Genomic DNA, 13,599 nt, shown 5'->3' on the forward strand with positions numbered 1-13,599 from the left:
ATCAGTGTCGGGATCAGTGTGGGAATCAGTGTCGGGATCAGTGTGGTGTATCAGTGTCGGGATCAGTGTGGTGTATTAGTGCTGGGATCAGTGTGGTGTATTAGTGCTGGGATCAGTGTGGTGTATTAGTGCTGGGATCAGTGTGGTGTATAAGTGTTGGGATCAGTGTCGGGATCAGTGTGGGGATCAGTGTCGGGATCAGTGTGGTGTATCAGTGTCGGGATCAGTGTGGGGATCAGTGTTGTGTATCAGTGTCGGGATCAGTGTGGTGTATTAGTGCTGGGATCAGTGTCGGGATCAGTGTGGTGTATCAGTGTCGGGGTCAGTGTGGTGTATTAGTGCTGGGATCAGTGTGGTGTATCAGCGTCGGGATCAGCGTGGAGATCAATGTTGGGATCACTGTGGGGATCAGTGTCGGGATCAGCGCCGGGATCAGTGTCGGGATCGCTGTGGGGATCAGTGTCGGGATCACTGTGGTGGATCAGAGTCGGGATCACTGTGGGGATCAGTGTCGGGATCACTGTGGGGATCACTGTGGTGGATCAGCGCCGGGATCAGAGTCGGGATCACTGTGGGGATCAGTGTCGGGATCACTGTGGTGGATCAGCGCCGGGATCACTGTGGGGATCAGTGTCGGGATCACTGTGGTGGATCAGCGTCGGGATCAGTGTGGTGTATCAGTGTCGGGATCAGTGTGGTGTATCAGTGTCGGGATCAGTGTGGTGTATTAGTGTTGGGATCAGTGTGGAGATCAGTGTCGTGATCACTGTGGTGGATCAGCGCCGGGATCAGTGTGGTGTATCAGTGTCGGGATCAGTGTGGTGTATTAGTGCTGGGATCAATGTCGGGATCAGTGTGGTGTATCAGCGTCGGGATCACTGTGGGGATCAGTGTCGGGATCACTGTGGGGATCAGTGTCGGGATCACTGTGGTGGATCAGAGTCGGGATCACTGTGAGGATCAGTGTCGGGATCACTGTGGGGATCAATGTCGGGATCACTGTAGTGGATCAGCGCCGGGATCACTGTGGTGGTTCAGCGCCGGGATCAGTGTCGGGATCACTGTGGGGATCAGTGTCGGGATCACTGTGGTGGATCAGCGCCGGGATCAGAGTCGGGATCACTGTGAGGATCAGTGTCGGGATCACTGTGGGGATCAATGTCGGGATCACTGTAGTGGATCAGCGCCGGGATCACTGTGGTGGATCAGCGCCGGGATCAGTGTCGGGATCACTGTGGTGGTTCAGCGCCGGGATCAGTGTCGGGATCACTGTGGGGATCAGTGTCGGGATCACTGTGGTGGATCAGCGCCGGGATCAGTGTCGGGATCACTGTGGGGATCAGTGTCGGGATCACTGTGGTGGATCAGCGCCGGGATCAGTGTCGGGATCTGGGACACGTGGCTCCGGTCCTCTGCTCTCCCAGACCACGCCCCTCCTCCCGGGCACTGCGCATGCGCGTGACGTCACGCCCCCATTCATAAAGGTCCGGGCGGTGCGGGCGGCGGGGACAGTACAGCGGAGCTCGGGCTGTGGATGGGTGATCGGAGCCGGACATGGAGTCTGCGTGTTATATCCAGTCACATCCCTTCCAGACCAGCCTGCTGGCTGCCCCCAAACCCGAGCCCCCCCGGCCCGGGCACCAGAGCCCCTGCAAGGTCATCACTGACCCCCTGAGTGGTCGGAGCTACAGGAAGGGGCGTCTGCTGGGCAAGGTGAGACCCCCTGAGGGTGAGGGGTGAGACCCCCTGAGGGTGAGGGGTGAGACCCCCAGACCTAGTGTTATCACCCCTGAGGGTGGGGGGCGAGGTGAGACCCCCCCAGACCTAGTGTTATAGCCCCTGGGGGTGAGGTGAGACCCCCCCAGACCCAGTGTTATCACCCCTGAGGGTGGGGGGCGAGGTGAGACCCCCCCAGACCTAGTGTTATAGCCCCTGAGGGTGGGGGTGAGGTGGGACCCCCAGACCCAATACTGTAATACCTGTATCGTCATGGGATAGGGGGTGACAAGATACCCCCTCCCACAAATCCAATATAACTATATATTTAATATACTGTATAGGTGAAGCGCTGTGTGAGGTGTCAGCTCTGGGTGTTTTAGTCTTTGGGGAATACAGTAACCCACAAAATGCTACAAATATATCTATATTGTCTTTGGGGCATTGCTGTAGCAGACCCTCCTGGATGGCACCGCTATAAAGGGTTCTGCAATACACAATCTGCTGCAGAGCCGCTTCTTATGTGTGTTGTGATTGACAGCTGGGATCCTGAATCTCTGCAGTGCCTGGACTCTGATACTTGGATCCTCCTGGCTGTGTGGATTATTCCAGTAATTACTGATATTGTGCAGTGCTCTGCAGGGTGATGGATAATGTCAGAGCATTATTAATGGTGTTGATAGTAGGAGTCACTATGTTGGTGACAAGCCAGGAATACCAATGTGTCTGTATGAGCCTCTGTACCCACCAGGCTTATCCTTCTCTGCAGTGTCCCTTATTGGCTGTATGTGGTGTTGTCCCAGCCTCTGGTTTCTATGTATTCTAAGGATAATTGCTTGGCGAGAGTGTGGATTTAGTATGGAGCTTCCTGGATGCATGTTGGCTGTTTCATTGCTTTAATACTGTTCTGGCTGCAGATTCATGGAATATTCCTGATTTGATTGTAAATTCCCTGCATGCTGTATTCTGAGGAGACTTGTAGCCCTTTGTGTTCATGCATCTCATACATAAATGGTATTGTTGTGGACTGGTAGATATTACACAGCTGGTCAATTATTGGCTATGTAACACCTCAGTGCTTGTGCCCAGTAATGCATTATCCTGCAGTGGGACACTGAGTGAGCTCAGTGTGACTGGTGTTATATTAGCTCTGTGTGTGAGGTGTCTGTAGTGAGTGGATTTGTTGGTATGTAGCTGGCAGGCTCAGACATAACTGGCATCCTTGAGTCCTATCCTTGGATCACTGTCTAAGAAACAGCCTTCCCTGAGTCATGAGCTTTCCCTTTGTACCTGAACTAGGCTGTGCCTGTCTGATAGGAGGTGAGGAACATTCTTTAGATGCTTCATTTTTTTTATTCTCCCTTTTTACACTGCCCATCCTCCAACGTACAATCTGAGGTGCCATAGAAGCAGAATTTGTGCTTTCTTCCTCCTGAGACGGCATTGCATGGCCTGTTGTCAGGCTTCAGAGCAGGGTTTGGTCTGGTGCGTTACACTCTGCTGCGAATTCTGACACCCATTTCCTATCCCTTTGTTAGCCTGCAATGTGCCATCTCTGCATGATGCATGCTGGACTGGATTCCTGAGAGATCTGTATTTGTGGATTGCAATCTGCAGCTGTTGATGGATCTGAATGGCTATTAATCTGTTGCCCTTGACAGCCTGTGGTCAATTAAAGTTTTTGCAGATCTTGCAATATGATGAAATTATTTGTTTTTTGTGTAGGTATTTTCTTTTATTAAGAGTGACAAGGTTTCTTTAAATGTTTTGAACAGTGGGAGCTCCTCATCCTAAATTGTATTGGGATCGGCATTAATTATCGGTCACGGCAGGATGAATTTGTACTGTGTATCTGAGGAGTCACACACCCCCCCCGCTGTGTCCACTCGGCCAGTTCTGATTCATCTTATACCTTCCTGCTTGGCCGTAAGACAGCACCAGAATGCTGTAGATACTGTTGTATTAACACTGCTGGTTGGACTCCATGAGAGAATTCTGTTTATAATAAAATAATCCTTTTGTAAATCTGCATATTTTTAACTGTGTTAAAATGGCTCTGTCCTTACTGCCTCTAATATTACTCCAGCTGTCCCCCCTTTATTGTGCATGACTGATCCCCGCGTTCTACAGAGTAAACTTAACTCTTGCACCTTAGATTTAACGTGTTTCTATAAAAGGACGACAGTTTCGTTTCCAAATGTTTCTGACCTTGTGGCGTTTTTCTTTCAGGGCGGATTCGCTCGATGTTATGAGATGACTGAAGTTTCCACTAATAAAAGTTTTGCTGTGAAAGTTATTCCACACAGTCGTGTTTCCAAACCTCACCAGCGTGAAAAGGTGAGTGATGCACAAGGGCCCCTGAAGATCTATGGATGGGATTGTTGCACAAAACTTGTGACCCCTAAAACTCCATTGAGCATTGTGCAAACTTTGTTAAAGGCAGCAGCTGAAATCCAACCCTGCTTGGCCAATCTAGGGTTAACACCTGTCTTTACAATGTGCTGAATCACCCCCTGATTTTATAGACTTGTAACAAGTTTACATTTAGTTTCTGTGACTACAATAAAAGTGTAGAAGGTATTTTATTTGTGTCCTAGGAATCCCGTAACCTTTAAACGTGGTCATTCACGTCTTAGTCTAGCTGGGGCACGCCTGTGATTTATTGGTGTTGCGTGTCCTGCAGTTTTATTTTCTGTGCAGAGGTGCTTTCAATTTTTCCTTCTGACATCCAGGAAGACACCTCTACCCCTGGAAATAACCTGTTTTGGCCCCAAGTGAGAGCTTTGATCAGGAAATGAGCTAGTGTAAACCTTGGTCTGTTCTTGTCCTGGAGAGGTGGGGGATCTGGGCTGGTCCTCTTGGAGTAATCTATATGTTAAGTGCTCTGCTTTCCTCGACAGATTGTAAATGAAATAGATCTGCACAGAGAGCTACATCACAAACATGTCGTGAAATTCTCTCACCATTTCGAGGACTCTGAAAACATCTACATTTTTCTTGAGCTCTGCAGCCGTAAAGTGAGTATCTGAATTCTCAGATTATACAGTTTTCTGCTCTCGCTGATTACTGTACAGTAATATTGGCTCTAACTGACTGTTCTGGTATCACTCTCGTTGTCTGACTCATACACTAGCAAAAGTCTGTCATCCAGCACCTAACACCCGGCATCCTGAGCTCTGTAAATCTGCATTTCAGCAACTTGAATCTCCCTGCTGCTCTCACTATGACTGTGCAGCCACCAAGTACAGTTTGTGCCGAGAATATTTCCACCTCCCAATAAATTCTGCAACTTGCAACATGTAAAGCAGCCCTGGGGCACCTTGGTGTAGGGTATATAGTGATGTGCAGAAAGTCTCTGCTCTTATTCAAATGCATCCTTTGTTTATAGACAAACGTGGATGGCCAGGTGGAAGCAGCTTGTAGGAATATCCCCCTTTGTGAAGATCCCGGCCCCTCCTCTGCAGGGAATGTGTAATCTAACCTGTGTTCTGGGCAATGACAACCAGCTGTACGGACTGCAGCTGCCTGCGAAGGCTCTTTGTAATATTTTGTGTCCGAAAATAAATTCCATCCCTTTCTGTAGCTATGAATCTCTCCAGACTTCACATACAGATGTCGTCTGGTGCACAAAGGCTTCTACTGTGTAGCTGGTTCATACCCCAAGCAGAGCTTTACACTCTGCTGCCTTTGGGTGGGGTGGGGGGGGTCACTCTCAGATAAAACTTATGTAACATTGTATCCACTGAGACGCTTCGAATTCCATACTGGGGACTTAAGTGTTAAATTAGGGCCACAATTTAACATGAATAGTATACTTTAGTCTTCTGCTGCAATTAGACAAGCACCTCCCTCTTAACTTGGCTGAGAGCAGACACAGAAGGACTGTCCTCTTGGCAGGCTTGCTGTGCAGAAATGCCGTGTGTTGACGGATTCATACATGGGGCAGGGGCAGTGACGTCAGCAATTCTATATAATATATATATTTTAGTCAAAATGACTGGAATTTACTAATGACATGAATGCAACTGCTGTAACCCAAACTTTATATTTCATGTGTAAAGTTGGTTTCACATGTGACACCTGTGTGCTGTGATTGTTGCTGAATACTTTCCATTCCAATATCTTGTTTCCATTTAAAAGTAATCTCTCTTCCTCCGGTTCTTTGTTCGTGCAGAGCTGATAGTTTGCCTTTGGGGCTTGTTATTTAAAGCTGTTTCCTTTCTACAGTCTCTCGCTCATATCTGGAAAGCACGTCACACTCTCCTTGAACCTGAAGTCCGGTATTACCTGAAGCAAATAATTTCTGGACTCAAGTATCTGCACATAAGAGGCATTCTTCACCGGGACCTCAAACTAGGTACGTCAAGTTTGCCACACTGACGTAACAGACTCTGTATTCAGAGGTAAATTTCTGATCTCTGTATAATTTATCTGTAGGTAACTTCTTTATCAATGAGAACATGGAGCTGAAAGTTGGTGACTTTGGATTGGCGGCCAGACTGGAACCCCCAGATCAGCGGAAGAAGTGAGTGTAGGGTCCTCACTCAGGAACTGGTCTTAAACTGTAATATCTGAAGATTATATAAGTGTTCTGTTCTCTAACTGTCCCTCTTTTTATATCTAGAACAATATGTGGAACTCCAAATTATCTGGCCCCCGAAGTTCTCTACAGACACGGTCACGGGCCGGAATCAGACATCTGGTCCCTGGGATGTGTTATGTGAGTTTTTTGCTGCCTCTTGTCCTATAACCAGCTACAAGATGCACATTAAAAGAGAAAGGAGCTTATTTATGTTCTGGAAATAACTGTGGGTTTGGTGGCCGGGGTGGAAATTAAAAACAAAAACGAGCAGCTAGTGATTAATGTCACACAGGAAACCAGTGACATATTGTCAGTTATGCAACTCTCAGTTCCTGCATTAAACCTTTTTGGGGTTTTTTTTTGTTTGGGGTCTATATTGTGCTTGAAAAATCCCTAACTTGTGCCTGTGGGTCCTTGGTGTGAGGGTCACTAATTGTTAGTGGAAGATGCATGTAGATATTACACAAACACAAGAAGCCTCTGTGGAATACATGTTCCTAGTGTCATAATCTCTTGTGGTTTGCTGACCTAGTTATTGCATAGGTGTTAAGTGGAGCGTGTTACATTATCTCAATCTATGTATAACAGACGTCTTTCCTCTACTCACCCCCTGCCCCACTTCCCAAACTTCTGTAACTACACAATGTAGGGTTAGTTTACTGTTATCTTAAGCGTTGCATGTTCTAGGACCCAATAAAGGAGACAAACCATTAAGAAATCTTTGTGTGCTGTTGCCTGTCCCGTGAAGGAGTTTTAGGCCTTTGAGCATGGAGACTGAACGTGTTGTCTCCTGTAGGTATACACTGCTGTGCGGCACTCCGCCGTTTGAGACTTCTGACTTGAAGGAAACCTATCGCTGTATCAAGCAGGTGAAATACACTCTCCCGGCCTGTCTGTCTTCTGCTGCTAAACAGCTCATCGTGGGGATTTTGAAGCGCTGCCCCAGCGAGCGTCTAACACTGGACCAAATTCTTGAGCATGAATTCTTCACGAAGGTGCGTTTGCCCCACCAGAGCTGGTTGTGTTAAGCAGCAGAGGGGAAAGGACTTATCTAACTTTGTATGTTCTCCTTCAGAGCTACACTCCGGACAAACTGCCCCCCAGTAGTTGTGTGATGGTCCCAGAGCTGCACCCACCCAATCCCGCCAAGAGTCTCTTCACCAAAGTCGCTAAGAGCTTGTTTGGCAAAAGCAAATCCAAAGGTAAGTTGTAGCCACTTGACCTAAGAACATGATCTGTCTCTGTGAATATAGTAAAGTTTTGTGGGGGACAGTTTAATATCTGCTCCCTATGACATGTGGACCATTACGCCTGTAACCTAATGAATGCTGGTGAATTATACAATATGTGCTCTTTCTAGTGACATATCCAGTGTGGCCTCAAGACACTTGTGTGGGATCTCATGTTTGCCACTAGGGCTGATTCTGAACTTGTATCTGGGGAAGAGCGTTGTCTACTGGACTCTGCTTGGCCAAGATTGGGGTTTTTCTAGAGAATTTATGAAATCTGCTTCTATTGTCAAACATCTGGATTTCTTCTTGCAGCTAAGAAGGGACCCTCGGAGGAGAAGGAAGACATTTCTAAGTTGGTAACTGGTCTGATGAAAACCTCAATCTGCCGACAGCTGAGCTACAAAACCGTGGATGGAAATGAGGTTGGTATCCTGGTGTCTGGTTCTAAGCTGTCCATGATGATGCTGTTGTCTTGGTTAGAGTATCCGGGTCCAAAACTTGTAGAGCGCACAGGCCTGAGAGTCTGACATTGTTGCAGCTTTTGAACCCAAAAAATGAAACTCCTGTTTTCAGAGCCTTTTTATTAGCAATACACACGTTTCACTATATATTGGTTGATACTGTTATTGGGACTTATTGTTCTTGCACTGTTTCCCTGCAGGTTGCCCCAGTCAGTGGCCATGTCCTAACTGGCACTTACAGTCCTGTAGAGACTCTGACAGAAGAGGCTTCTGGGAAGTCTGTCTCACAGTCGATTCGTGGGAGTCTGGTTAGCAGTGATGGTAAGTGATCATTAATTTAATTTATGACATGTGCATTTACTGGTTCAGTGCACAATTATACTTCCTGCAATGTGAGTTTATAATGGCGGCTATAATCGTCTCCACAGCGTTCGAAGACTGTATAACTGCGTCAGGTGTTATGGAAACTGCCCTCGAGGTCATCAAAGACTGTCTGTCTTCAATGCCAACAGGTAAATCTGTTATTTCTCATGGGGTATTCGAACTCCTGTTAGTGCCTTTCAGCCTATGGTGTGACTCATTAGCTTTTGTAGAACTACAAGTCCCAGAATAGCAGTGAGACAGATTGACCTAACTGAAAACATGAATTTCTCTTTCCCCCACAGGTGAGGGGAAGCCGGCTCCTCTTTCTAGACATGAGAACTTCACGTGGGTGAGCAAATGGGTGGATTACTCTAACAAGTACGGGTTTGGATACCAGCTGTCCAACCGCTGCATCGGGGTACTCTTCAACAATGGCACACACATGGTGCTACCAGCAACCCGCAGGTCAGTCCCTGGCATGACCTGTTGCCCATGCAGTGGGCACAACAATCAGTAAATCACTCAAACATTTATTCTATAAACCCTGAGGTTTTATGTAACAGAATTTGTTCTCTTCTACTCAGGAACGTCCACTACAATCTGACAAACAGCCGCTATTTTGTGTTCCCGGTTACAGCGGTGCCGGAACAGCTTCAGGGCCAAATGAGCGTCTTGCAGTACTTTGCCACGTACATGGAGAAGAACTTGATGAAGGTGAGTGTACTGCCCCTCACTGACACTCAGGGGTGGGGGTAACTGAGGACTCCGTTTGTCAGTCCTTGGCTTCTTGATTACCTGTGTCTGGCTGAGAACATTTGACTGGCACACATTTGCATTGCAAATATTGTGATTTGCATAGCTGTCATGTGAGGATATATGCAAATCTGATTACGTGACCCTCTCTGTACACGTAGTATTCAGTGACTCTGCAGATGGTGATCTGTACACAGTGACTTTAGCTGATCAACAGGTCATTGGTCTGGAGAGTGGTCAGTAACTGGTCACTAACAGTCTTGTGGATGCCAGTGACCAGGCTGACATACTATGTCAGGCTGGCATCTGGACGAGGCTGTTATACACCCTAGTTTACGATTAGTATTGTACAAGGAAAGGTATCTGTACCAGGATAAGTCTCAGGGTGTTGTAAGAAGTCGCTCTCATATTCCTGGTACTGCTGACTGGTTTCTGGGGCTCACACTCCAGGAATGTCACAAAACCAGTTCTTAAAATCCAGCAGAAATTAGTGAGAAATAGATTACATGGCGATGAGATTAATACAGAAATATTTTATCTAAATGCTGCGCAATGTTGCCCCCAAACTCTGACTAAAACCAATTTTTGTGCCCGCAGGGAGGGGATTTGCCCTGTCAGGATGAGGGGTGTCAGCCCCTCTTGCTGCTTCTGCAGTGGGTGAAAACTGAACACGCCCTACTGATGCTGTTCAACAACGGAACCCTCCAGGTGAGCCAACGCTGCAGATCTGAGAAACTCGCTTATTGGAAACCTTTCTCTAAATGCCAGATAATGAAATGCATCTTAAAGGGGAAGCACTGTATGTTTTGGAGGCCATATAACTTGGTGTTCCCATTTCCTAAACTTCTAAGTCAAGTTATCATTAATGCAGTGAGATTTAGGGGAATCTTGTATCTGGGTTTAACTCCATCTCTGCTTCTTCCTCAGGTGAATTTCTACAATGATCACACTAAACTCATCCTCAGCAAACCTCAGGACGTCTATCTGGTCACTTACATCAACCGGGACCGTAGCTCCCAGACGTTCCTGCTCAGCTCCTTGCGGGAAAACGGCTGCAGCTCTGACATGTTCCACCGCCTGAAATATAGTCTGAAGCTTCTACAGCAGAAGGTGGAATCCTAATCTGCCCTGCGTTCCCCTTGCTCTGGGTGCTGACTGACAGGGGGGGGGGGCACTTTACCATCAATGGGGGTTATCCGCCAACTGGACTTGACATCTTTGCCAGGGGTATGGATGGGGCAGAGATCTGCGGTTATGTTAATTTATCAGTTTATTTGGAATTCTGCTCTAAGGAGAGGCTGGAGCGCTGTCGCAGGCCCTTCACTCCTATGATACAATCCAATGGATCATTGGTGCTTGAAACATGAAACTACTAAGTGTAGTGACTTTAATTTCCTATTACATACTGGCCAGAAAGTGCTGCTAACTGTACCCACTATCTGCACACGAAAAACTCTTTGGTGCCACACGGAGGTGCTTATTACCACAATCGGGGTTATGGGATGAACACTTTGGGACAGCAAGACGGTCGGGTCCTCCACACTGACTGCTCTGTGGCCAGCATGTTCTAAAAGGGAATCTATTATGTGATACTCTGACTCTATAGGCAAATGGTTTAAGCCGATCAGTGGTACGAGGCGGCTCGGTGACTGGATTAATCCCGTTGTGTTCATCTACACGTCAGCTGAGCTGTTGACTTGCTGCCTCCCCCCTTCTCTGTAGATCTTATTGTGGCTGTTTAAAGTGAGCCTCCCCTGTCCGTCACACAATAGAGCCAGCTGCCGGGCGGTGGGGGGAGCAGTTCTGCCCCATTCAGACATTCCAAAGTGTATTGGGTGAACTGCCCGGCAGCTGCTCCTGTGACAGTCAGTAGGACCCTCGCTCTCCCCCCGCCTGGTGCAATGTTTTGCTGTTTATGTCTTTGATCGAGTTTGAAAGAGGATATTGCCTGTGAGTTTGAATTAAAGCCACAGGCTGTTGCATCCACTTCAGGAGCTTATACTGTACAGCAGGTTTGGGCAGCTCTGGCTGTTGAACTACAAGTCCTAAAATGCCCACAGTTGTAGTACAGCAAAGGCTGGAATATATCTGCTCCCCACGTCTCATCTGGTCTTCCATGTCAGTGACACTTCCTGCCACTCATGACAAGCTTGGGGTACATCTGTGTACTCATCACAAGAATCTAGTTGTTGCCCCATGTCCGGATTGTGTAGTCTCCTCCAACACTGTTTCCAATCTACCTTTGCAAGTTTGGTCCCAGGCGCGTGTTCACCCCCCTCATTCACTATCGCACCCCTCATTCACTATCGCACCCCTCATTCACTATCGCACTAAGTTACTACCAAAGTTAAACTTTATTTTGGAGTTTGCTGTTCTAGGCAAAAATCTACATATTTGTTCTCACCAAAAAATGTAACACAATGGTATGGTGTAATGTAGCTTTTTTTTACCAAAGACCCCTCCAAGACCAGGATTGGATTTGTGAATCCTGAGCACCATTTTTATACCGTTAAATGGTGCTGAAATCCTCACAGCACTTTAAGTTGCCCACCCCCACCCCCCACCCATGGTTTTCCTAAACGCTACATACGGAGGACTCTATCTGCTGATATCAGCAACTTGACAGATTCCTCTCACAACCCCTCCCCCCCCCCCCCCCAATGCCTGCGGAGTTCAGGTGGTTAAAATTCCAGCCTTGGTTTCATGGTACCGGCCCCACTAAATTTCTTTGGGGCTCTAATAAAGCTGTTGTGTGTTATTTCATTGTTTAATTAGAACATTTATTTATGTTTTATTTATAAAGTTGTATTTATTTTTAATTTTTTTTTTCTTTAGAAATCACCTTGAACAGGGAAGTGAAATAAAACTGTTTTATACAAAAACAACAAATAAATAAATTTGGTTTGACAAATGCATTACCTGTTTGTAGTTTACATGGCTGAAACTTTCGTTATAAGTTTACACTGACCTAGAGGATAAAGTGTACACGTCTGACTCTCTGCAAACATGTATTTAAGGACCTGACAGTGTGGGCCTTGCCCCTAAATCAGCAGGGACATTAGAATACCAGTAACACTAGTTATATGCAGGCCCGGCGCTCCCATTAGGCAAGGTTAGGCAATTGCCTATGGTGCCGGTCTCTGCAGGGCGCCTCAAAATAAAAAAAAAAAAAATGACTTGTTTAAAACTGCGAGAAATCCACGGGGAGGGAGGGGGAAGGGGCTTTGAATCTTACCTGCATTAAGCTGCTCCTCTGCTCTGTCTTCTCCCCTCAGCTCACTGACTGTCGGGCGTGACATCATCATCACGGCCCAACAGTGTCTGTGAGTGGAGGGGAGAAAACAGAGCAGAGGAGCAGCTTAATGCAGGTAAGATAAAGTTGGTGCTTCCCTCCCCATGTTTTTCTTTAACAGGGTACCCGCGGTGGGGGGGGGGGGTGATTTTTAAAGGGGGGGGGCGCTGATTTTCAGTGTGCCTAGGGCGCCAAGGACCCTAGCACTGGCGCTGGTTATATGTAGATACAACTTCTTGTATCCAGCGATCTGCCATCATCCAATTACACAGCTAGATTTGTACAGACTGGCCCACCCCCTAGCCAGAACTATCCGATCTTCAGTAATCGGGCTGCCTAATTAGACTCTAACCCCATGTCCCCCTGTGTAATTAATGTAGATCTTAAGGGAAGTGTGACTTACTGTCACAGAAATTGATTACAAATCTCAACACTTGTTAGAGTCCATTGTTTGCCTTCTCCACTTTGCTTCACTCCGACCTCTCGTTAATGTTGGACAAATGGCACAGTATATATATTACAACTTTAGAGCTATTCTATTATCCCCATCCTATAATCCAGAACTATGCAGAGAATACTTAATCATTGATATCTGTTCCTGCTTCATTAGTGCCTAGTCTAATATCCTGTATCACATAAACGTATTTTTGGGCTGCAGTCCCCCAGGATGTGTCCTGGGGCCGCACTGAGCATGCTCCTGCCAGTATGTGGGATGTCCTCACTCGATACTCGTGAATATTCATAGATGCTTGGCAAATGGTTGGGTTCAAGATGAACTGGGAGAGGGGGCTATAGAAAGATTGGAAGTATTTTGTGCCATGCGCTTGTCCTTTAATAGTCTGTTTTGTCAGCTTTCCTCACACTCCTCTAACTTCAGGGGTCAAATACAATAAATTGGTATAAAATATACACACAATGCAGAGCATGTAGAGAAGAATGATTTATCACCTTACCAGAAGGTCTGTGTATATATGTATTTCCACTTTTTATAATTTATATTAGCTGTGTAATGAGTTACAGGAAAGAAATCCTAGTATAGTACTTAAAGGCCTATATGCTGACTATAGGATATAACGCATACAAAGAAATTGACTTGTTCCAGAAATAACTCTGATCGCCTTTTGCTGTTGCTCCCTTGGGAAGTTGGTGAATTAGCTCAGGTTGGACCAGGGCAGTATTTTTATTACAGCTTAGTCTCCT

General features: G+C 46.6%; 1 protein-coding gene across 1 annotated transcript; it reads left to right on the forward strand.

Moving 5' to 3' along the window:
- Positions 1-1,483: 1,483 nt before the first annotated feature.
- Positions 1,484-12,022, forward strand: PLK3 (polo like kinase 3). The gene is made up of 15 exons (XM_075181615.1): positions 1,484-1,713; positions 3,946-4,053; positions 4,617-4,733; positions 5,944-6,073; positions 6,154-6,241; positions 6,341-6,436; positions 7,095-7,293; positions 7,374-7,500; positions 7,843-7,952; positions 8,192-8,312; positions 8,420-8,503; positions 8,657-8,819; positions 8,939-9,068; positions 9,705-9,815; positions 10,035-12,022. The coding sequence occupies exons 1-15, from the start codon at positions 1,555-1,557 to the stop codon at positions 10,227-10,229; spliced, it is 1,938 nt and encodes a 645-aa protein (XP_075037716.1). The 5' UTR covers positions 1,484-1,554; the 3' UTR covers positions 10,230-12,022.
- The last annotated feature ends 1,577 nt before the right edge of the window (positions 12,023-13,599 follow it).

This window comes from Mixophyes fleayi, chromosome 8 (assembly GCF_038048845.1).
Source record: "Mixophyes fleayi isolate aMixFle1 chromosome 8, aMixFle1.hap1, whole genome shotgun sequence".
NCBI lineage: Eukaryota > Metazoa > Chordata > Amphibia > Anura > Limnodynastidae > Mixophyes > Mixophyes fleayi.